We start from the raw sequence: 25,988 nt of genomic DNA, 5'->3' as shown, positions 1-25,988 counted from the left end.
CGCCCCATCGTTCCTTAGATGGCATTTGCATCCACACTCTAGTCTCTCCTGCAAGCATTTAGCCAATTGTAGCACCAAGGACCTGACTTCTTCCACTCTCTGGAGTATAAGGACGTTGCTAGGCTCAGTGGAAGGATGCGTTAAGAGGGGAACAGGAACTGGAATTGGGGTACAAGGGATAGCCTCTTTATTGCGATCGTCTACAGTAGGATCGAGGACTCTTGAGTATTTTGTCATCCTCAGCTAAGACCTCAAACCGGTTCCTACAAGGTATATTCGAGATCAATTTGATCACAGGACTCAGTGGTATGACAGGATTAGGAATATTTCCCTCTGTTTCCACTTGGGGAGACCCACACCTGTGCGCCGAGTCGTTTGCCATATTTATTATATCATTTGAGGGGGGAATAAGTAAATGATGTGTTGTAAATGGAGTCGCACCACTATTAATTGGTGCTGGATCCAACCCTTGATCCTTTGTCTTTTTCCTAAAGTAGTCTTGTATCCTCCCAGGGTGAGCTAAAGCATTTTTTGCAGGCGGGGCACCATTGTGGCTGGATGAACAATTTAGTATCGCCTCAACCTCTTCGAATAACAAGTCAATCTCCTCAAAAAGGTTTTTTGGGCTTAATGACCGGTTTAGTAGAGCGCTTCTCTGCTTTTTATAGTCAGACAAAGGATCAGCAGCTTTCCTTTTCCCCATGGAGTCGGTAGCGTAGTAACTATAAGGTGCCAACAGATTATATAGTTTAGGTCTTACTTGGTGTATTAGGCAGCAAATGGAAGAGAGTGGGCCCAGCCCAGCCTCATCCGGCTGTAGACGGGCTCGTCTTGACCCAGGCGCACGCCCGCGCGCGTCACGCGAGGGGCGCGCCTTTAAATGATTGCAGGAAGCGAAGTGCAGCCAATTGGGGGAAGCGTCCCAGTCCCCCGGCAACAGTGTCTTTCAGTGTCCCGCGAGGGGCGCGCCTTTAAATAATTGCAGGAAGCGAAGTGCAGCCAATTGGGGGGAAGCGTCCCAGTCCCCCGGCAACAGTGTCTTTCAGCGTCCCACTAGGGGCGCGTCTTTAAATAATTGCAGGAAGCGAAGTGCAGCCAATTGAGGGGAAGCGTCCCAGTCCCCCGGCAACAGTGTCTTTCTGCCAAACTTGTAATGAGGCCCTTAGCTGGGTTTTCCACTCCTGTGATAACATGGGATTAGGGGTGTGGAATCTACTTGTCCATGGGACTGGTTGCAGCATAAATCCACTTGACCTTAAAAACAAAATCTACTTGTCCCTTTGGTGCCACGTAGTGCGCCAATAAATTATGGCAGCAATATATACGAACTCTGATATTAGCCTTTCGGATTAGGCCAGGGCTCATACTATAATAGGGTTTGAATTCTAGCTATTCTGTCGCTTTGCCACAGCTCCACAAATCTACATACTGGGGTCGGTGGTAGCGTTTAGGCAATAGTTCCAGGGTTGGAATGAGCTTTGGAGTATTTGCAAATGTAGTAACTTGCATGTTTTAGGGGTTTTCACCAGCTTTCTTCTAATCTGAGAAAGGTTAAAAATGTACTCCTGACAAAGGCAGAAGTAAAAGTTCTTCCACGGTTGGGGAAAAAAGTGGTTGGAGGGAAAGTGAATTTGTAAACGTTCAACCGATTTTAATATGAGCAAATCTACACATGCATATTTGCAGCTGCTAAAATGCAGTTAACAAATATTTTCTAGGAGTACGATTTTCTGGCCTACTTCTGTAAAATATTGTGAATTCATGAGAACTGTAAATCTGCACTTATGCAAGGGCATATATCATAGGTGCACTTTTGTGAATTTACTGAGGATATTTAAGGATTTAGCCCTTATTAGGTCTTGAGTTAACCAAGACCTTTTGTTTTTCTTACAAATCTCTCTCTCTCTCTGCTTCACTGTGAGTGACAACGAGCTGTATTTTACAAGGAGCATATCCGCACACAAAGTAGTTTTGTTCAGTGCCAGAGACTACTGTGGCAATACTGTGGCAATGTATGCTTTTTGAGACCATAAATAGTATTTCTTTTTGTCAATGCTTGCTATAAAAGTGAGGGGCCTGGCAGCTCCCATAATAACGTTTTACAAAAACCACACATTGAAAAAACCCAAAAGGCTGACCCCCAAGGTTTTGCCTACTGGTGTTGCCAGTGATTGCTTATTTTTATGTTCATGTATCGTGAATCAAAAACTCATCAATCTTGCTTTCAAGCTTCTGCAAATATTTGCATCTCATCAGAGAGAAATCGGGGAACATTATAAGTAACCTCATGTTGTTAAACTTTTTACACCTTTTTATATTAGGACCAATGTCAGCAGTGCAGTCCGAGCTCACAACATTTCCTTAGAGCGCTCACCCTAATAATAAAGGTTTTGCATTAATGAACCATAAATACAAGTTTGAACAGCATTAACATATGGACACAAACATTATCTTAACTACAGACAATGCTCTTTCCCTGATCCATATTGCAGTACTGGAAACTGGCAGCTAAAGGATTTGTTCTGCAGGTCATTGGGCATACTTCTCTCAAGGTCAAAATAAGCACGAAAACCTATAGGAATTCCACATCCCTGAAATCCGAGAGTATCTTAATTGTCAAAAAACTAACCTACCTGACAATATGAAAATATGGTGACCACGCAAGTGGTTTAGTACCTCTGGATTACTGTAAAAGTTCTCAGCTATGCATAAATTAAACAATGAATCCTTATTGCTGAGGTAGAAAAAGACTTTCAAACTTGGCAGCATGTCTCACTCTCCTTACTCAGTTGAATTAATTTAATTGAAATGATCAATTTTCCTTGTTGTTTATTCACTTTCAGAATCTTCTGTCAGATACAAAAATACTTTTCCTAGATTAATTAACCTCTTGTTATGAGAAGGTGAAACTTGGTGAGTTAATTGGCTCAAACTAGGTGCCACATAGATAGACTGAGGGTCCCGCTTTTAAAATAATTTTAATCGTATTATCTCACTGTCATAGTCCAAAACCTGCACAAGATTGGAATTCCTGATATTAAGGATCAATACTTCTGAAATATAATTGTTTATATGGCTGGTGAGCAAGGGGTCTAGTGGTATGCCTTTTAATTAGACTTTGCCAAGTAAATAAAAAAAATATATATTATTAAACTTGAGCAAGCTATGGCCTTTCAAAATCGTTAAAAAATAAAATAAAAAAAAGGCTGCATTCTATCACTAGATAACCCCAAACTACAGGAAGCTCCTATACACTGTAAGAGGATGGTCTAAGAAAGGGATATGGGAGATCATTCAAGTACTCGGTAGAAAAATGTTAAGCTTGTTTGCTGTAATGTAATAAAAATATACAATACAGCACAGGGACCTTATTTTATAAAAAAAATATTTACAAATGTGTACTTTACACACCTGAACAGGCACATGCCTATTTAATGCCATCCTTTGTCATGCTCCCCTTCCTGGTCTTTAATGGACAAGCATATCAGTGGATAAGCATATCAGAATTTATTAGATACTATATTATGAAATTTTACTAAAGGCCATGCCCTATGGTCAGAAACCTAACAACCCCAGCTTTACCTGATAATTGGAAAGAGATGAATATTGCTATCTCTACCCTCCCGGTACTCTCTAATTTGTCTCATTCAGTATTTATTTCAGTACTGATTATATTAAACCCCTAAAAGCCTGCATAAAATGGTCATAGACTATAGAAACGTATGCACCAGGTGCCTTAATGCTGGGGAAATGTGGATACATATCATATGAAAATGCACAAACTTACAACCTTTCTGGGACACAATTTGAGAGCGAATGGGATACCCTTAGGCTTTGAATGAAATACAAATCGAGCTTTCAGTGTAGAGAGGCTGCAAGCCAATGGCAATCATAGGTCCACAGCAATTTTAATCATAAGTGGCAGGACCAATTATTGCGCGAAAAAAGGGTTCCACGGACCTCCTGTCCCAACCACCTCAGAAAGAACATTAAAAGTGAAGAAAATCATGACCCTGAAGGAAGTGTATCTGTGAAAAATCACAAGATCCACTTTTGACATAAAAGACGTTTATTAAGTTATGCAAAGGTAGTAATGCCTCAGCCACCAGTAACTGTAACAGCCCTCCAACTGCTTGATTCTCTAAATCTTCACATACCATTCTAAGAACTCCTCGTCTCCATTCTAACAATCTTATTCCATAAAAACTAGCATACATCATTATCTACTAACTTACTGTACCACACAGTTCTCCACTTCTATAATACAACAGGACCAGAAAATATTAAATGTAAAACAATAATAACTGAGTTCTATAAGAATAATTCAAACTCAATACACAATATAGTTACATATTACATTTCAGTCACATGTATTCAAAAAAACATCTAGGAAGCAGTATAACTCTTTCACCTCTCCTGATCACACTGTTATACTTTGCATGGTCCACGCTTTCCACATTTTCAGAGAGCTCGCCTTTCTTATGATTTTTAAAGAGCTCACTTTTTGTTTTATTCCCAGATATCTTACCTCTCTTTTTGTTTCCAAAGGGCAAAACCCTATATTTTCAGCTCTGCCCTCCCTTTTTCAACAACATTTTTCTCAGTCTTTTGATCCACAACAACAATTCTATTAAAATTCAAAATGTGGCTATTTTCTAACTTAACAGCACTTCTGAATTCAACAATTCTCAGAGGTGCAGAAATTGTTGACAACAACCCAGATCTATAGGGTACCTTTTTCCTCACTACATCACCTAACACAAAAACAGTGAAACATACTGAATTGCTTATTGTCAAATAACATTTTCCTCTCAGAAAGTTCCCTTTCTTGCTCATCTCACCAACTATCAGAAATGTCTAAGATGTCTTGAGTAAACTGGTTCAACCAAAAGGGGCACATTAGAGACTTTGGCCTCCTCCCTCTGAAAAGCTCGATTGGTACCTTTTCTATATTTGAGTGTGGAGTCAAACAATAAATCCACAACGTTAGATTGAATATCTCCTCTCCAAATATTACCACACATTTTGGCAATCTGAATGGATTCTTTCAAAACTCTATTAAACCTCTCAACCAATCCCCTACACTCAGATAGATACAATGGACCTATCTAGTGCTTAATTCCTCTGAAGCAGGAATTCTTCCATCCCTTGGGATACTATCTGAATTCCATTGTTTGTGCGCGCAGAATCAGGAAACCATTCTCTTCCAAAGACTTCTTTAAGAAACGCTATGACATTGCGAGTTTCAATTACATGCGGAATCCAGATTTGCGGCCACCTCGAAAAGATGTCCACCAACATTAAATAATACTGGCGTGACCGGACCCAAAATGCCCAAAGCCTCATCTTCCAACGGTCTTCTTCGCGGATCTCTCACAACCACATTCTTGCCTTGCATATCTAGTCATTGCCTCTGCACTCTACACAGTCTCTAACAGCCCTCTCCACCTGTGCAACCAACACCGGCCACCAAAAATGCAATCTCAAAATCTACATAGATGACGCTGATAACCAAATTTAATCAACAACTCTCTAATACGGACTGGAGGAACTAACTTTATGCCCCTTCAGATTAAGCCATGTTTTATTGATAGCTCATTCCTTACTTCCCAAAACTCCAAACATTCAGAACTCATGGCTCATGTAGTGTTGCAGCCTCCTTCAACCAGCATGGCAAGCCCCTTCAAGTCTACCTATGCACATAAATCCTCCATTCATTTTCACTGGTCATTCCACACAATTTCACAGCCAACAAAATCATCCAGTTCCCAAATACCATCAAAATAAACATCTTACATCTGACTGAAACAGCCTAGAAAGAAAATCTGCTACACTGTTTTCCACGCCTGTTAATTAGTCCATCTGAAAATCAAACTTCTGCAGGGAAATTACTCATTCATAAATTTTGCTAGAAACTGCATCCAGCCAATTATTGCGAAACATGTCTTTCAGTGGTTTGTGATCTGACTACACAGCAAAATTGGTACCCCACAAAAATATTTTGAGCTTTTTGATGGCCCAACAATTACAAAAAGCCTCTTATCACTGAATACCTAAACTCCAGACCTTTCGAACATCAAGGTATAAAAAGAAATAGTGCTTCCGTTAACATCTACCCCTGGTTTTAGCACAGACTTTAGACCTCTAGACATGGCATCAATGCTCAGAACTGACTTATATGATGCATTGAAGCTCTGTAAAGAAGAAGCCATGGAAGAGAATGTTTAATGTCCTGAAATTCCAAGTCACAATCCAGAGACCAAGAAAATAGAACATTATTCTTCAACAATTTTCTCATGTTACAGATTCATGAAGCAAACCCGGGGATCAACTTCATATAATTCTCTGCCATCCCTAAGAAAAGGACTAATCCTTCTTTACACTCTGGAATTATCCGTTTTTTTAATTGTGTTCACCAACTCCTCATTTGGTCTCACACCATTCCCAACCAAACTGTGACCTAAATACCCAAAATACTCTTATTAAGCCTGCATATAGACTCTTTAAGCATAAGACCTCTGTATCTGAACCGCACGCAACACACACCTGAAATGATAATCACGTTCCTCGTGTGGTGTTATATATAAAAACAACATCTTTATAGATTTTAACACCATTAATGCCACTGAGATCATCCTCAATAGCTCTCTGAAAATCAGAGACTGATGAGATTAAGTCGAGTGTGCTCAGGTGGCAAGTTGCTGCGGTCACATCAACCTTGGTGAGTTGACAGGAACACCTATAAGGTTTTACTTTCGACGTTGCATCAAGGAGGGTTGCACTTAGATATTTGCTGATGCTCGGTGTAACTATTTTGAATACCTCCTTTGCCTTTATTATATTGACCATTTCGTGCCCATGTTAGAAGTTGCAAACAACTACAGACACTGTGGATAATTGTTAGAAATAGCCACAAGGGTATCCCTATATGCTTCAACAGAGGAGGGCATTTGGCAGTTGTGGTCAATTTCAGTAGTCTATCAATATCACAATTAATTTTCGCAACAGCAGAGAAAGTAACGACAAGTGGATTTCATGATTTTGTTTGGAGTGGAATATGGTTGATTTTTGCAACTAGAGAACTTGGAGGTCTCCTTCAGAAAATATAAGTGGGCGTTTTCTATTTGGGCTATTTTCCCTCCCAAACATTTTTCCACAAAAAAACAAAAGTCCACATTTTCAGCAATTGACTGGTGTGCTGTGTTTATTGAATTGTGATTTGTTGTTGCAGTTGGGAGTGAGTGTTATTGAAGTTGACATATTTCCATGCCCACCTTGGCAGGCCACTTGTGTGTAATATATTTGCTGGAACACCGTTTTCAGGTTACATAATCACTATGGCATATACTTTGGAGGTACGACGAAAAGAGAAATTTAGCAAACGTTTCTTCATCCTAAATACAAGTGCTAATATGGCTATGAATGATCATAGCACTGTTGATTCTAGTATCAACACACAAGTATTGTATGAGAAATTGGAAAGACTTCACAAAATGGAACTCTCCAAGTGGTGGGAAGCTGAATCTTTACAAAGATATAGCGAAGTGGAAAGAGTACCAAGAGGTCTCCGGATTTTCACAATACCAACGTATGAAGATCCTGCCCCGGTAATGCTAGAGGAGTGAGCAATGTTCTTTGAATATGATGAGGATATTAATCAAATATGCCGTCGAGGCCCGAGAGAAAATATTGGAGGAGATCAATAAACTATCATCGGAATTACTTTCAATGGTATCTCAAGAGAAATTTGATGAATTCATGAAAAAGTTGGAGATAAAATCACCACTAAAAAACAATAAAAATGTAGTCCTGATTTAAAAAATTATCAAACAGGAAGGATCCTCACTTTTCATCGAAAGTATGATCACATGTACAGGGAGGAGCAGAATGATCCAACAGTGACACAGTTGTCAAATGAAGACTCCTGTAAAATGGAACTGGCTGAGAATGATCCCTCAGATAGCAATTTATCAGACATTTCACAAACCACTCTAGCATCAATGAATCACGTAGATAAAACTACGGAGAAATCAAATTTTTTAAAATCAGTTTCAACTGTTAAATCAGGGCACGACAGAACAACGGTGTTATCAATCCTTCCAAAGGGGAAGGGGAAAGTAATGAGAGGAAGAGGGATTGACAAGCCAAGGCGAGAAGGAGGGAAAGAAGAACTAAAGCCCACAGGAATGATGGCAAGGACAAAGAAAACAGCATAATGAATGTGGTCCATTTATTTAATAGGCTGGTGACAGAAACAGATCATGAACTACTCTCATTAGGTCTCTCTTTCTGTCCCCTAAGCAATTTTGACTACGCTCAAACAAGAATAGATCTGTTCAAATTTGTGAGGAAATTGAAACTGAAAAAGTGGTTCAGCAATAGACAACTGGACCCTGAGAGGTCACATGTAAAATCTAGTCCCATTAGTCTATGTATTGGGGATGTGGAATTTTTACATACATTAGCTTCTCTACATGACAAAGAGGCACACGAGGATCCATTTATCAATCTTGACATATTAGGTTTTGAAGTAGGTTTAAGAGGACTAGGTCAAAATTTGTCTAAGTCGAGCTTTTTAGCCATTTATCACAAGGGCTTTATTAGTGTAAAGGATGGTTGTATAGATTGAATACTCACTAGTAAATAGGAAAACAAAGTCAACAAAAATTATATGAAGTGTCAAGAATAATATTACTCAAATTGAATTGTTCAATATGGAATCATCACCCTTAAAATAATTTCAAGCAACAGATACAGAAAAGTTATAATCAACATCAAATGTGCTTGTGTTATCTTCTAAACAATTTAAACGTAAGCCAAATCCATAACAATCAAGGATGAGAAGAGAGTGGGTCAGCAATAAAACAAGGTCATTCCAAACTGAAAAGTTTCTCCTCCCCATGCCTTTGTTTGACTTTCTCCCTTGATACCCACTGAACCGGCAACTGGTTCCTTACCTTGGACGCTTCGGTGAGGATGAGCTTGGAATCTTTCACCAAACATTGAAGAGGCACTGTCACATCGATCACCTTCACCCTTTCATTCTTTCTACTCTTGTCGGTCACAAACTTGCCATACCAGGCATTTAAAATGATCAGACCTGCATTATAAATGTAAAACTGAATAATCAGGAATAATAAGTAGGATTTATGTGCAATTTTAAAATGAAGATTGACTACTGTTGCTCAAAAAAAAGGCAAGAACTCTCACATCACAGTGTCAAAATAAAATTGAAGCATACTGAATTATCAAATTTAACTCCAAGTCTCTCATTTACTCAGAGCAATGGTCCTACAGAAATATAAGGTTGTTTTTAAAATCAACATCAAGACTCTTTCTCTTTCAATATTATTCTCTCAGCTATAGTTGGAGGATTACAGATGTCAGCAAAAGGACACAAAACTCCTTGAAAGTTAAAGAAGCAGGCTTCAATCTGCAGAAAATAGTGAAACATGCCGAATGGCTGCCCAGAACTGTGCATCTATAGTCACTGAATTGTTTCCAGTGGAAATAATAGGCAATTTCATATTGTAACCTATATTGCATCAACGTCCCTTTTCACCTCGACATTACTTTTGAAATCCTGAAATCCTTAAATATTACCCTCTTTAATTTCACATATTTTGCCCTCGCTGCCTTGATATATTAAGAAAAGGTCTATATTTCTCAAGTTCAACCTTTGTGAATTAAGTAACCTTGATGACTCAACAAACTTCTGGACCGTGTCCTCTATATTTAAATGTGCGTGTATAACCTCCATTAAAAAGGACATTAGCACATTGCAGAACAAGAACAACATAGAGGAAAGGAGCCAGCATACAACAAAGACATCTGACACAGACATTTGAGGAAACAACGTGAAGGAGCCAGCTATTCTAAACAAGGGAAGACACTGTTGCAGAGCAATTCAGAGGAACAGCGGTGGAGACTTCCACATATGTGGTGCCATTGCCCATAAGGAATGGCATTGAAGCACTCTCAGTCTAAAATATGGTATACTTGCCTGAAAACACGAAAGGGCTCTGAGAATTAGCAAATACTTTTAACCAAAACCATGCTTAGCTTTGTCAGCCAATAATGCTTCAAATGAACCAGCGGAAATAGTGGTGTAGTTTGTAAAGCACTACTGAACTCAAGAGGATAACAGAGTGCTTTACATGCCTGAAAGGTTTAATAAAAAAAAGTAACTGAGACTATATTCTCTGAAGATCTTTCATGCATTATAGATGCAAACAATTTGGATAGATGGTTTTATACACTGCCAATACTAAATTGATATTGATTTATTTAAAAAAAATAATGTAGGAATATATTGATCTAGTAGACTTTGAGAACAGGTTTAAACATAGGGAAACGTGTTTTGCTTCACGGGACAAAAAATGAATCTTTCATCATTTCAGCACTATATCATGGATTTGCTGATACCTCTTTATCTAGACAAGTATGCAAAATATATGGAATGAAGTTGTGTTGAAGGAATGGCCTCCTAATTAAGAGGACAAGAGCAGCGAGCATAAACCAGCATGTAACCAAAGGTAAAACAAAGTCTTGCTAACAGTTATAAAATTGCCTAAAATACATACCTTGTACAGAAGGTTATTACGTCTGAGTTATAATGTCAATAATTCATTTGAGGCTGTACTCAATTCCATATTCTGTTGGTCCTGTCACATACAACTGGAAATCATGGTAAGGCATTAACACAGGGTCAGAAGACTTCCATGTGTTAACCGACACAAATCTGAGTGTCATGACTACTGATATTACCTGTCGTACTTCCAGAAGATAAAATGCAGTGACAGATGTGTCAGCTTAGGCTTCTAAAGTACCTTACACCATCAGTCAAAATGTCTGCAAAGGAGAAAGAAGGTTCTCTACAAAACAATCTTCCAGCTCCCACATGATCACCAGTATTCAAGGTCATTAAAATGGAGTGAACTTCAAGGTGTGGCTTCTTCAGGAGTGGCTAATGAGCACCTGCGTAAAATTGCCTGAGAACACTGAATCACAAAGGGAAAACTTAACCAGTGCCGACTAAACTGTCAGGCTTACAGAGACAATGTTTTGGTCATAAATTTTGCAATTCATACCAGATTTAGGCTGAATGAGAGGAACAAGTAAGACAGATACATAGGGACTAATCACGACCGTCCGCCGTTTTATAAGTTCCATAGGACATAATAGAACTTGTAATACGGCGGGCAGGATATCCGTCACGTTTGGATGGAGTAATCCCCTCCTCTAAACTCGTAATGAGGCCCATAATCTTTAGAGAGAGACATTCATTCAGTAGGATACAGATCAATTGTGTAGCAAAGGCATAGGAGCCTTTTACACTTGTCATCAACCTCACATATGAAAACCACAAGTAAATCCATGACACCTTCCGCAAAAGAAAGGTATCTCTATAGAGGCTGGGGGTGGATGGGAGCCTGCTCCAGCCTGGGCCTTGCGAAGGCTGGCACACTGAATGAGGTCTACTTGCCACCAGTGGAGCACAGCACCTTTGCAAAGACACTGGCATGCCTGGTGCTAGGGAAGGACTCGAGGGGGCCATAGAGCGGGACCCCCCCCCCCCCAGACACTGGAGGTGGAGAGGGGGCTCCCTGGACAGTGTGTTGTCACCAACTGCGAACCACAAGTACTCTCACTGGTCCTGGTTATGCCACGTCTCCCTGAACTCTTGGGTGGAGGCCCCTTAGAAACTCAGGACAATATACATGTGAATTCCACTGGACTGCCCCAGTCCCTCATGAGAGCAGCACGGAGAGCCTGTCTGGGGCATCACCGCCTGCCTTGGCCCATGCCAGACTGGGCGGTGTTCGTGGAGATCCGCAAGGAAGTTGGGCTGACACCAAGGACACGTAACCCCCTCTCTTATGTGGAACATAGCCCACACCGGACTGTTGCTGGGGAGCGCACATTGGCAGGGTTCTCCCCAACGAATATGTGACAGAACAACTAGGTCCTAAACAACTATAGCCTAAACCACTACTGCTAAACAACTAAAAAGTCTCTACAACTAAGTACTGAACAACTACTGTCTGAACAACTATTGTGTCTGAATAACAATTGCCTGTAGTGGTTTAGGCAAGTAGTGGTTTAGACCTAGTTGTTCAGGATGTTTCCCCCCCCCCAACTGCAATTCAACTACCTGGCCTAAACAAGTGGAGGTGCATGAAGTGCCGGGGTGTGGTGGGTGCCCTGCCCTGGGGTGGACTCACAGCTATAGCCAAACCGCCACTGCAGGCGCTGAGGGATGCTCGAGCTGACAAGCGGTCGGGAGAGCCACTAGGTGAACCTGGAGAACGCAATTAGCAGACAATCTGCACACTCACCAGCCCCTGTGGCGGGGGCATCCTGCCCCTCATCTGCCACAGGTGTGGAGAGTCTTGATTGGGGGGCAGGGGTGAGTCAGATGTGTACACAATACCACCCAAACTCGACCAAGCCCTCACCACCATAGCTCAATCTAGGCTCTCCATGGTGACCCAGCAGGGATCCCTATCCATGGAACTCAGTCTCTTATGCAACAACTATCGAAAGCTGGTGGACAAAGTCTCCGAAGGGATTAAAAAACACTCTCTGAACAGCGACTGCAAGTGAGGGAACACCATGTAGCAATACAGGACCTCCAAGACTGGGTACAAAGACTGGAGACATGAAAGGATGATGCTGAGAGGCACTCCCAAAGAAGCAATACAAGAATCATTGGGCTGCCGGAGTGAGCCAAGGAACGGGACCCTCTGGTGTTCCTTAGGATCTGGTTTAAATCTTTTACCCCAAACTGTGACCTCACGCCCTTCCACATTTACACAGAGACCCGGCTAGTCGGCCCCTCTGGGGTTATCACCACACCCTATGCTTGCTAAACTTCTCCACTTTCACGATAGGGATGCCATCCCCGAGCTACAAGGGTGACGATGCCACTGAAATATGAGGACATGATGTTGTTCCCTGACTATATAAATCTGGTCCAGCAGCAGTGCACCTCCTACTTGGCAGTCAAACAGCAACAGCAGATCAGCCTACAGTATACCTTGCTCATTTCATCACCAACCCTACAGAGGCACCACGCCCAGGACTCTCAGATAATTCCTGTGGTCACACTGCAAATGGCTGATGGATTGCTCTAACAACTACCAGCCCCCTCCACGTTCGGCACCATTCCCTTCTGTTGAAGGATTTTACTGTGAAGCCCGGAGAGGACAATGGTGGGATGTATTAAAGTCATATTTTCCGCAACGACCAGTCTGAGAAAAGGGCTGTGCCCTCTGACTCTGGATGGATTGATGGGCTTCCCCGGTGAGGACCGCACTTGTGGGCTGCATGGCCCTCGCGGCATACTGCAATCTGTGCTCCAGATGCACAGTTTATGTAACACTGCTTGAGGCCCTTCAGCTCATCCACCCTTCCTCTCATGCCAAATAACCCCCTACATCGATAGGCAAAGTTATATATCTATCTTTTGAGCACATTGCCGGTTACACAGTGCTCCCCCAGTTCTTTCCACCTTATTTACAGTTCCCATCCTTCTACTCATGTTTTCTACCCCTGCCCCCTTGGTGGCCACAGATAGATCACAACGGGCCTGGTAAACATATGGTGACAATTAACTATACAGTAGAGGGGCTGGGACAAACAAGAATCCCATCTCACATAACCCTTAATGTACTGGGCATGCACTCTGCAGGAAAGAGATATATGGTCTACTCGTATGTGCACCACTAGAAAGCTAATATTAGACTCCTACAAGAAACACACACTACCTCCATCAAAATTCACAGACTATGCCACAGTTGGCGAGGGCACATATAAGCCACCTCATATTCAGCCTATGCACACGGCCTTGTGATTTGGGTGCGACCCAGCCTGCCCTTTCAGAAAACAGGGGTTATTGTGGACGGGGAGGGGCAATACATCCTATTGGAGGGTAGGTTGAAGGTTAAACCAATACTGATTGGCTGCATGTATGCCCCAATACTGATCAACACCTTTTCCTGGGGGAAACTGTCTGAACTTCTGACCCACAAGATCCATGTCCCTTGGCTCCACGGGGGTGATTACAGTAGTGTTCTCAACACAACATTAGATGGGTCACACACTCCTGTGCCGGCAGAGGGCTGACCACTGGTCCCTCGCAGATGTATGGTGCACACATATCCCCTCTGACAGATTATATACCTTTTACAATCCCCCTCATCAACTTAATATCCGGCTAGACCGTTTTCTGTGCTCCCATTCCCTCCTCCATACAGTAGTATGAGACATTACGATTATTAGAGACAGACCATGCAGACCACCAGTCCACTTATGGCATCCCCAGCACAGTACGCTGGACGACCCAGCATTCAGGGACACGCAAGACACCCACATAAAGCAAAACTTTACACAGAAACACAATTCTGTAAGGGTGCAGAGCATTAGAGTGGGACGCATTTAAGATCATAACACGGGGAATATGCATGAAGGATATAGTAGGGGTCCGCAGGACACTAGATCGAGAATCACACCTCGACACGCTGGATAGACGCCCCGACACACATGCATAATACCACCAGACGTATACGAGCGAAAGAGGCCCTAGCCTCACAGTTGGGGCGTCAGCTGCGTTTTAACTTTGCTGCCCACGCGCCAGAACCCACCAGGAGGGAGACAGGGTGGGACGCCTATTAGCTTCGCTGGGCCGCCAGGAGATGACCACTCCTGCAATTACAGAGATCTGCTCCCGAACTGGCAAGATTGTCCGTGGACAGGAGGAAATACTCAGATATTATGCCGAACTTTACGATGCTGGGATGGCGGTCCAAACGACGACTCTGACCGCCTTCTTGACACAAATCGATTGAGTATCCCAGCAGACATCAGGGCAGAAGTAGATGCTTCAATTTCAGTTCAAGTCGTCCGACCAGCCTTTACAGTTTTAGTGCGTAACAAGACTCCTGCCCTTGATGGCATTCCACTCGACTACTAGTCAACCTTCGCGTCCAGGTAGGCCTCCTGACTCACCGCGGTGTACGAGGAGGCACTCCGTCTAGAGAACCTGCCTGGCTTGCTTCAGGAGCCCCTCCTGGTCTCGATCCCCACGCCTACACCTGACGCCAAGTTCTTATAGGCCAATAGCCATTTCAGGGACAGATTATAAAATACTGGGCAAGATTTTGCCAGACCGCTTCTCACGGGTTGTCCCAAAACAGGTTCATAGTGACCAGAATGGGTTTGTCCCCAGGTGGAATACTTCTCAGAATACACCAAGTTTGTTCCTCATCCAGGACCAGGTATGTGGCTCCTACTCCTGTGATGCCCCACTTATACTGGATGTGGAGAAGCCCTTTGATACACTTTCTTGGGATTATCTTTTCCAGGTGCTGGCCCGTATGGTAGTCGGTAAGCACCACCTGGCATACACCTGTCTCCTGTACAGTTACCCTTTGCGGGTATTCCTTGGCTTCGGATTTGTTCCCAGTCTGGCGAAACACGCAGCAGGGCTGCCTGCTGTCTCCCCTGCTGTTTGCCCAAGCGATGGAACCCTTGGCCATCCGATTCCGGAAGGACAGACATCACTGGTGAATTCCACTGTCCGACGGAGTCCATGTGGACTCCCTTTACATGGACATCATGCTAATATGTCTCAAGGACACCAGGGAGGCCACTGCGATGAAACCCGGACGCAGTCAGTTACCTTGGCATCTGACTTTACCATTCCAAGACGGATTTATATGAGGGCAACCTCCACAGGGCCCTGGCCAATATTAGGGCACAAATGACCTTTTCGCAGTTGCTCTTCTTCAATCCCATAGGTATGGTGGCACTCATTAAAATGCTTGTATTGCCCAGGTTCTTCTATTTTTGCGAATCTCTTGCTCGTGCCCCCTTGCGCCTTTTTTAAGGAACTAGACGCGGTTACGGGAAGTCTGATACGGGGTGTGAGACGGCAGTGAGTAGCCCTTGCAAAGCTGAAACTGCCTGTGGACCGAGGAGGCCTGGGAGCTCCTGCTTTTGAAGCCTATCTCCTAGCGGCCCAACTACAGGGGTATCCCACTGAATGGCCAGACAGTACATGCGAGAAGCAATGTATTTGAGTGGCCGGCCTACTCAGTGTGGTCACACTGTGCAGCCCCCGTTCCCCAGGCTGACACCCGCTTCCCACGGCCACTACAAATGAGAATCGTACGCACCTGCATGCTCAAACTATATCGTCTTTCTGGGGGTAGACCTTGGTATGCCCTGAACCTAACTCTGGTCGGTCTACCCCGATTTCCAGGCGACTATACAGCACGAGCACTGACCACATGGATCACCAACACTCTTAACACAGTGGAGGACCTTTACGCAGATGGGCAACTTCTTACATTTAACCAGTTCGCCACAGAAAACAATGTACCTACCGGACAATTCCTCATATACCAGCAACGGCGCAGCTCCATGCTCAAATGATGGGGACCTGCTGAAACAGAGCCAGCAGCGTCCTAGGTTCTGCAGGCCATATATATCATGGGAACTTGGCGACATCTCATAACATGGCTTTATGCAACCCTGTTCACCATACCCTCTACTCAAAGGGAGTCAGAAGTAGGTAGGAAACTGTGTGACAGAGTGGGAAGTGGCCCTCATGTATCACAAAAATTTTCAAGCAGCTCATGGTTCAAAAATGTTCAATTATACATACTACATTGGGCATCTCTTTCCCCTGCCCATTTGAATTGTTATTACCCTACGGCACACCCTACATGACTGCGCTGCCCTCAACTTGATGCACATCTCCACCACATGCTGTGGACCTGCCCTGTGTTTCACCAATATCAGACCGGGTTCATGACTTCTTGAGGGAAGTGACAGAATAAGCAGACCCACAAACATGGGAGGCCTGTGCAGTAGGTGTTTACAAGTGCAAAAAGACGCATAAGGTATGCACTCGGTTCACAGCATTGGCACTCCTGTTGGCGATTTGCATAATCACTCTACATTGGCAAGCGAACATCCTGCTGTCTGTATAGGCCTGGAAGGGGGCAGTGAACTGGTGGGAGGTGGCAGAGGAAGTGTCGCTCTGCACTGAAGTGATATGCGGTCTCCGACGCAAACCAATTTCCACCCACTGGGCGGTGATCCTTGCACATTTTCAGCAGCACATTTGAGATGATATTCTGCCGCCATGACCCCGATTGCCCATGCTATACCAACACCGTGACGTCTGACAACACTAGCAGATGTAACTTTCAAAGGCCATATTGGGAACACTTGACTTACACCAGGTGATACATTAGTTCCCAAGATCCACTGTCCTGGCAGCACAAAGCCTGCCAGCTGAATGCCCCCGACCCACGTGATTATAATTCCATTATTGCTATTTTAGGCCATTCACCCAGCAGTGATCAACTATAGCCAGCGTTCCAAACCACCCACCCTACCCACCCCCAGTTTGCTACCCAGTTTAGTGAATATTTATGTAAGTGAAACACAGTAATGTAGTTCACACTGCCAGCGGTCTACTCCTGATTGACTTGCAGCGCCTCAGCTGGATGCCCAACCCTGGCTTGTTGGCTTCAGCTTCACTGTAATCTCTGCATGATACCATTGATCATCTATTGCATGACAGATAATAAACATGCTATGCCATTACTGTATATCTGTTAGCTCATTTTGTGATTCAATAAAATAAAAATAAAGTTTAAAAGAATTGGGTTGTTTCCTTAAATATGGGTAATAAAGACAGATTTTTATGCCTACTAAAAGGACTTTGTCAAGTTATCGCAGGGCGTTAAGGATTTTGCTAATCAGTGGAAATCTGAGTTTCACTGCACTACAGTGAAGGATAAGAGCATTTTAAAAGGCAATGCAGAGAATTATATTGGACTACTTGGCATGACAATGGAATTAAAGGACTATGATGAACTCTCTCAGGAAGAGGGGTTGCCATCATTTGTTTGGTATGATCAAACCCTAGTATTCTGGAGATCAGTTGTATTTCGGTTTGTCTGGAAAACCTTTTATTTGCTGTTAACATGAAGAATAAATGTGTCAAATAAACACACCCCGGGTTGCAGGTTTACATCATAAAGGGACGTATACAGAGCAGAACATGTACATATCAAGTGGATTCCAATCTTGGCTGTGCTTTATGAGTTGTAGGTATGTTGGTTGGGTCAACGTGTGTTTGAAGTGTATTAATTAGCAGGTGGATAGAACTTCGAGAACGTGACATCTTCCTACTCATAGTAGGACACTGAAAACTATGAGTGGACTAAATATGTTTGAAGCCACTTCCTGACCATCAATTACAATATAAAAAAACATAAAAAATGACAGTGCAATGTCTAATTTTCAAACACACTCATCTTGGAAACAAACAGCTGTATGCTCTACTTTCTGTCAATATGGCAACAATGGAATAACCAAAATGTTTGTCATTGCTGCTTAAATATGATCTAATCGTTGATGTTACCCATTTTGGATTCTTCAGCTTCAATTATTCTTTTAACAGACTCTTGCATCAACCGGACCTACAAAAGAATAAAAACAAATTAATTGGTAAATATGGTCAACATCGTCCACAATTATCTGACCGAGGTGTAGCAACTGAAATTGTTCCAGACCTTTAAATTAACGTTCCAATTCAGAAATTATCGCTTAACAAATCAAGCCTCACACAGCCCATTTTATTTTTTTCACCAAATATTGTGTGCCGATAATGCACATGCCATGGGTCATACGTTCTATCCAAAGCACAAATAACTGCATCCACAATTTACAGCCCCATTCTTATCTACTATCAGCTCACATCAGTCTGAGATTTCCCTTTAAGTTCTTAACCCCAACCAACTTGCATCACTCTCTGTGGCCTTTGACGTATCTATGTAAAATGAAAATCATTTGAGAATAGACACATGGAAGGACCTTGAAATAATTGACCAACATTCTATTGGGCTACATACAAATAGCCTTCACCAAGAATCCCTGAAAACTGAGAAAAACACAAAGTAAAATGATTGAACCTGGACATTAGATTAGGGCTTTTATACTTTGGACAGGAAATCGCAAGTGCCTTTGCAGGCCTTGTCACCAAAGAGGCACTTTAGTGCCTCTAGACTTGAAGTTGTACAACTCATTTCTCCCAGTGTGCAGTGGTGGGCTGGATGCGTTGAGCTCGCATGCAGCCAATTGAGTCTAGCATAAATGGTGGACACAGGATGCTGAAGGATGATCTTGAGTCTGTGACGTTGTGAGAGAGGTGCAGGAGGATTTGTTTGCTCATATGTGTGTCTATTTATGTTTGTGTTTGCTCCGGCCACAGAGTTTAATCCTAGACCTCTGGTATAGCTCCTGTGAGTACTCTGCAGGCCGAATGGGTTAGAGGTAGATTGCACATCATTTATTTAAGCCTCCATTTAAAGTAATACTTGGGAGGATGCGAACAGATCTCTGGTGTTGTCCCTTTGTGGTGCAGCCACCCTGTAGTGTTACAGGGTAGCCTCTTGGCTGGGCTGATCACCTAACAGTCCCTGCATCAACGCTAGCCTGACATATAAGCAGTCTCAATGAGTTCTTTTTAACAGTTTATCCACAGTAACAGTCATGGAGAGGACATATGCTGGTCCATCACTACTTCTTAAGGACAGGTGTATTAGGTGCCATGACAATACCAATTTTGAGAGTCACGGGTACTCTTCATTGTAACCATGACATTGCAAAGAGCTTCCATATACCAAACAGTCTTTCTTAAACATGGAGAACATGCAAACCTCTCACAGTACTTTCTGAACTTGCACCCTCCACCATGCATCACTTCACGTTATAGATTACCGACTAGTCAACCTTTTCCCCTCACCGGTTAGGCAGCCAATTGGGCTCATAGGGGTAAATCCTCTAAACAACGCCATTTGCCATCCATCTTGTGAGATACAGGTATAGTTTTATAATTCAGTTTGACTGTTTTGGGATGTTACTTTGGGCTATGTTTAAAGAGCTGTCATTCTGTGACCATTATTGTTTTATGCCATTTTAACAGTAGTTTTTATTTTCTGACTTTTTTGACAAGGATACTGAGCTTCTCTAGAGTTATTAGTCCCTTCCCATTTACACCAATAAGGACAACCTTTCTGAGCCTGCTGTAACCTCTACCTTACCAACACTCATGGGGCTTGGCCACTTCTCAAACCTGTTCATCTGCCACAAGAGACCAGATTCACTGTCACACAGGACGGAATGGCTTTGCACCATATGCTGTGTGCGGACATCCAACTGGATAGCCCTTTCTAAGTAACTAACAAACAGTATCTTCACTTAAGGGTTGCCACATTGAAAGAGATGTGTAATCACCTTGCTCTGTAGTACTGTCCATTGTAAATTAATGCATTTAGTAAGGGTGGCAGGCAGGCTCTCTCTTCTCTCTTGCAGATTCCCTGTCTAGTGTTCTATAAATTGTCCTTACAGTGTAGTCTTGTTTCACTATTTGAGAAACACCAACCCATTAGGATTACGATACGGCACAATACTTTCCCAGCACTCAGCTACAGGTACCATTAGTCAGCAATGGGGTTCCAACTGCCCAAACTCCAGACTATTATCCTAATCTAAGCTTAACACCCATTAAGAGGATGGCAGAAAAATTTAATTTTTCTGTCGACAAAGGTCATTCACAGCAAAGAACAGTGTCTATCACATGTTCACTACTTTAAGGGCCATTACTGTACCATGTTATGTCATTCAAATGTTATCCTGTAAAGATAAATGCCTGTATTTTTGCAAAGGTATGTTAAAAATCTTGAGGTGTGTGACTCTTACTGTCTGTCAATCGTAGGAATACAGTATATTCTCATGTTCGAGGTTTTCTATCAGGGACGTTCTTTCTGTAATCAAGTTATTTTTTAGTTTCGCTTAAGGACCTTAACTTAATGAGTAACATTAACTCGCAAACAGCTGTGAAATACATTTCACAGAGATTAACATATCAGCCACCTTGCAGAAAACAGTTCTTTGCTAAAGCAGTGCCTGCCATCAAGAATTGCACTGCACACTGACACTTTGTTGCCTCTCCTACTTTCTGCGTCTCTAAAGCATTTATGGGTGGAAAAATGTTACTTCATCTGGGTACATTTCTAAAACAACCCACTGGAAAACAAACAAAAAATGTTTTAGGGACCCCACAGCACTTACCATCAACTTTTAACCCACCCTTTGTAGGACTAACCCTATCCTTATTCCTGAACATGTACTACAACAATAGCTTGCTCTTACCACTAACTCTAACCTTGCCTTAACTAATCTTTGTTGTTGACCGTTGACCTAAGCCTAATCTTGCCCCTAACCCTTTCCCAATCTCTCACACATCTCTAAATTTTTGCCAAATATTACCCTGAGCTTTAGCCACAAGTGCAATATTTAGGCCCAATAAGAGTCAACCATCTTAATTGCAAATGCACAACATATGCATAGGATGGTGCATGTTTTGAGCAATAACATTTTATGGGTACAATTATTTGCTCCTGAAGAATTTTGACCCCTACTGTGCAGGAATATATTTGGTGCAATAAACATCACACTTTTTTCCAGGCTGACACTTATCAGACACTTAGTCTGAACTACCCGTATCCCTAAACTTGGCCGTATTCTTCACCCTCTTACCATATTTTCAATTAATTTATTTCTCAGATTTGTGTTTCTTTAAAACTGCTGATTTAATTAAATGTATTTTCAATTACATATTTCCATTGAAATACAGCTGGTGCCTTCCCGATTGGGGCTTCTTTCCTCTTTGGTGCTCATCCACATCCCAGCCTGCTTCCTCACTCAGGGCCCTGGTTGTTCCGTTTTAAGGGTACGCCTGTAACATTTGTTCTGGTAAACTAGGAGTTTTGTACCAGTGAGAGCTATGAGTCAAGGCTGGACTTCTGGAACATTGGGGACAATTTTCACAGATAATGACTTGTTCTTCAGGAGATACTCCATAGCTGTAAACTGTTAAGAGTTCCTTTCGTTTTGCATTATTTATTGTTGATGGTCACTTGTTACTTGGATCAGCGTCATTCACTATGTTAGAGTATTCAAAGCTTTAGGTTTGATGGCCCATTCTGTTGCCTGAATGAATTACAATACAAATGCTTATGTTCTTTCAAGTGTAAACCCAAAGAGACTATATCATCTGTGAATTGCCTGATATTGCTGTACAGCCCCAGTTTGAAGAAAAGAGCATCCTCCCCTTTTCTGAGATGTTGTCATTGTGTGAATTGTGAGGTGTAACAATTTCATTCTACTACGTAAACCCTGTGTAACCTGAATGCTTTACCAACAACCTGCCTTGAGGTCTAATAGGATCTATTTTCTCCATTTCTCCACCTAAATCCCCCTCTATCCACCCAGATTCATTTTTAGTAATGTATGTGAAACAAAAATGCCTCTGAGAATACACTCTTGTAGAACAGGAGTTCATGCTGCTACTTCTAAATCAACGCTGATTAGATTGCAAGGCTCTTATTAGTGGGAGGCAGATGCATAGTATGTGCCTGACTATTGTTCAAGCAAACAACCTCTTATTTGAAAGCAGACTCTTTACTGGAAAAAGCTAATAGAGGGAGTAATGCTTGTGGAAAGAATAGATAATGGCCACTGCAGTTTCTGCACAAGTAGGGACATATTTGGGAAAGACACCAACAACCCTTTTGATATGATGGAATGGGTATGAGACCTATGAGAAGCCTGAACCATTCTTATATCATCCCATTTAGAGCATCAAGGGACAGTCTAACAATAGTAGTGACAGATGCTTTGTCATCTGGTGAAAACACACCAAGAAATACAAAAAGAGGCTCAAGGATTTCATCCAGTACAGATAAAACTTCACTGCTTTTGAGATAGATGATGAAGCATTTTCTTCAGACAAAGAAGCATTGGATTTAAGCTGAATGGTTCTAAGCAGGAAGGACATATTTTTTATTTAAAGGAAATTCTATACGAGTCACCAGAATAAAGAAACCACAGAAGGTCAAACTTCACATTGTAAAAGGAAATGTGAGGTTTGTCACATGAAGAGCTAGCAACTCACCAATCTCCCTGGTGTGGTGATCAACACCAAGGAAGATTGCCTTATAAGTCAGTAAATCTATGTCACGCATGATTCTATGCTCAGATGGCTTGTAAATGAGTCGTGGGCAGGCTGGGTCTTTATGAAGAGCCTGAAGATTGAAAACACTATCAAATGGTGCTTGCAACTTAAAAAGGAATGCTTCAGGTCTATTTAAAATGTAACAGTGGCTGACTGGTAATGTCTACATAAATTAACTTTAGTTCGGGTAGCAGCCAATCCGATCCTAAAGCCAAAATACCATTTCAAGACACCTTCAAAGGATTTAATCTTCCCCCTAAGGCCCAGGTAATATCTTAGCCGTTTGCTATACTGCTTCCTAGTGACACCCTTCACATAAACTAGTGACAGCATTATTTTTTTTATTTTAAGATCTGCTCAAGTTTACACAAGTTAACGTTTTAGGAACCAGAATCTCAAAATGAGCAATAATAAGGAAGAAAAATAAACCTGTTAGATTTGAAACCTGCTAGAACAATAATAAAGTGTTCTGCTACAGAAGCAGAAGACTCATGAACCATATCTGATGGGGTCAAAAGGGGTATGTGAGAATTAGGCTAGACTCTAACGCTCCCTCAATGGAACAGAGCTGACAGCTGGAGGGACATCCGGCCTGGGAAAATGCCCTAAGAATCTGAGGATAGTGCGCTCTGTGCTGTCAAAACCTTAAAGGGGACCCTTTCTGTAGGCTGGACCTGATAGTTCACCAATAAAGAAAGAAGTGTTACTTTCCAAATGTGGATATGTTTCTCTACGTAAGCCTTTGTGGATTGATCAGGAGCAATATTTGCTTTAGGACTAGACCAATATCCACACACTCACTTGGCTCTCATGTATAGTACAGTTCAGGGCAAAACTATCATTCAGTGCTTAATCACAACAGAAGTAAAATTTGTACACTGCCTAACCAAAATAAGCATGATGGCCAATATCTATTGTTTTGGTGGCTACCATTTGTGTGCACATTCACAATCGTTTCTGAAATAAGTATTCAGAAGTACTTGCTAAGGTTGTTTTGATAAATGATACTGTTACGGCCTTTAGCTGACAATAAACATTTTATCTTGGTTGCCGGAAAGCAGGACAGACAATACATTGTACTTGTACCTGAACAAGTATGTGCTGAAGAGTAATAAAACTTTGTTATGATAATGCTAGGAGCCAAAAGTAACGGTATTCTAGTAATTTTAAGAATTAATAATTATCAGTACAACAACTATTATCAGAATGGTGGATCCCATGAGAGTCATTTAAACCCTCTGTTTATCGCAGCTAAGTTACCAAAATGTTTAAACAAATATTTTAAATAAAATAGTTTACTGCGTGCCAAATAAGTTTTGCTAACAAGATGTCCAGTGATACATCCAAAAGCCCCAAATAACAAATTCATTATGTTATGTCAAGTAGGTTTGAGACTATTGCTATCCTGTGGACAGTAATTATTAGCACAGATTTTCTGGTTTCAGACTTTGCATGAATTATTGCTGCCTATCGTGCCCGGAATTTCCTAGTGCCAATATGTATTTCTCATGTTATATTAAAATGTTCCTCATATTTAGAATAATATATCAAAAGGAAAGTACGTCTGATATCTTTTTGGAAGAATGTCTGTTACAAGCTATAGAATTATTTTTCAGCCATAACTGCCATTACATCCTTCAGTAGTGACTATTGAAAAGGAGCTTACCAATGGTGCAATTGTAATGCTTTAATACCCTGCAATAAATTATCGTCCTGTCCCCAAAATGTGTTTTTGCTTGTCTGACCACAGAGATTCGATTGCATTAAGCACATTTATAATTTAAATGTCTTTAAGCATTGGTCGGCACAACATTCCCTAGTACAACAATAGATTTGCTTAAAATAAGAGATTTTTGTTTTGTGGTGTAAGAGAGTTTGACACATTTGAAAGGAATTTAGGAGAGTACATCCAGACTTGCTCTGATGGGTTCACCATGGACAAAAGGGTATAAAAGTGGTCTTACCATATTTGTGCTATATTTGCCCTTCTTTATTAAGGAAAAACACTTAAAGTGAGCACTAGTTTCCACTTGGAGAATATGAATGACTTTCTGTCGCCATTGTGACATGAAATCTAAATGCCCAAGCCCGAAGACAGCTGAAAACTGCCATATTCCTTCTCAATAACTCTACCAGTATGCCTCGACAAGAGTTGACTACAGCAGTGGACTCTGGGATCCATAGCCCACAGGGAACTAGTTCACTCGTCTCAGTCAGACAAGAAAGGGGGAATATGACGTGTTTCACTAAATAGTATGTTTGATTGCCTATAGAGAGGGTATCATACAGGAGAGCCTAGGTTTTTGACTGGCTTTAATCAGTTGGGCATGTTCAAAAAAGTTGGTGGTTCGAAACAAGAGCTTTGTTTGCTCTTGTTTACAACGGAATTGCTGCAGTGTTATCCCAGTTAAGCTGCAACCATATAAGAGCCATCCAAATGTCAATATTCTTTAAGCAGTTGATGAGATTAACACAGTTTAGTTGATACTCACTGACCTTAACCATAACCGGAGTTTTATCTGCTGAGGAGTGACACCACTGACGATGTTTAGCAATTAGGCCTAATATAAACTGGATGAAGAAACTGAAAGTGCATGGGGACCGTGGAGAATCCTGATCTACAAATCACTTCAGAAGAAGGTGAACTAAAAGAAGCAAAAGAAGGTTATTTATCTCTTTGCTTCCTTTGGTTCAAAGAAAGGCAAACCAATTAATGAAAACAGCTTTCTCAAGCCACCAGATCCACAAATAACCAGTGAGTGACCTTAACAAATGTGATGACAACTCACGTCAATGGTCTCTAGTAGATTGTCCAGCAACTCAATCAAGGCGGTTTTGGTGATGGTGCCACGAAACAATTGCACTGAACTTTGCTCAAGAAGCTAGAAAT

The 25,988-nt window shown here is 41.8% G+C and overlaps 1 protein-coding gene across 1 annotated transcript in view; it reads right to left on the bottom strand.

Annotated features, from left to right (window-relative positions):
• DNAJC11 (DnaJ heat shock protein family (Hsp40) member C11) overlaps positions 1-25,988 on the bottom strand; it is a 595,273-nt gene that overhangs the window by 61,449 nt on the left and 507,836 nt on the right. The window contains exons 13-14 of the mRNA XM_069240219.1: positions 18,443-18,500; positions 8,958-9,100 (exon numbers count right to left, since the gene is read on the bottom strand). Coding sequence (XP_069096320.1) covers positions 8,958-9,100; positions 18,443-18,500 — 201 coding nt within the window. The remainder of the gene's footprint in view (positions 1-8,957; positions 9,101-18,442; positions 18,501-25,988) is intronic.

Source organism: Pleurodeles waltl, chromosome 6 (assembly GCF_031143425.1).
Source record: "Pleurodeles waltl isolate 20211129_DDA chromosome 6, aPleWal1.hap1.20221129, whole genome shotgun sequence".
NCBI lineage: Eukaryota > Metazoa > Chordata > Amphibia > Caudata > Salamandridae > Pleurodeles > Pleurodeles waltl.
Note: the sequence above shows the minus strand (reverse complement) of the source record. Positions and strands in the feature narration are given on the sequence as shown.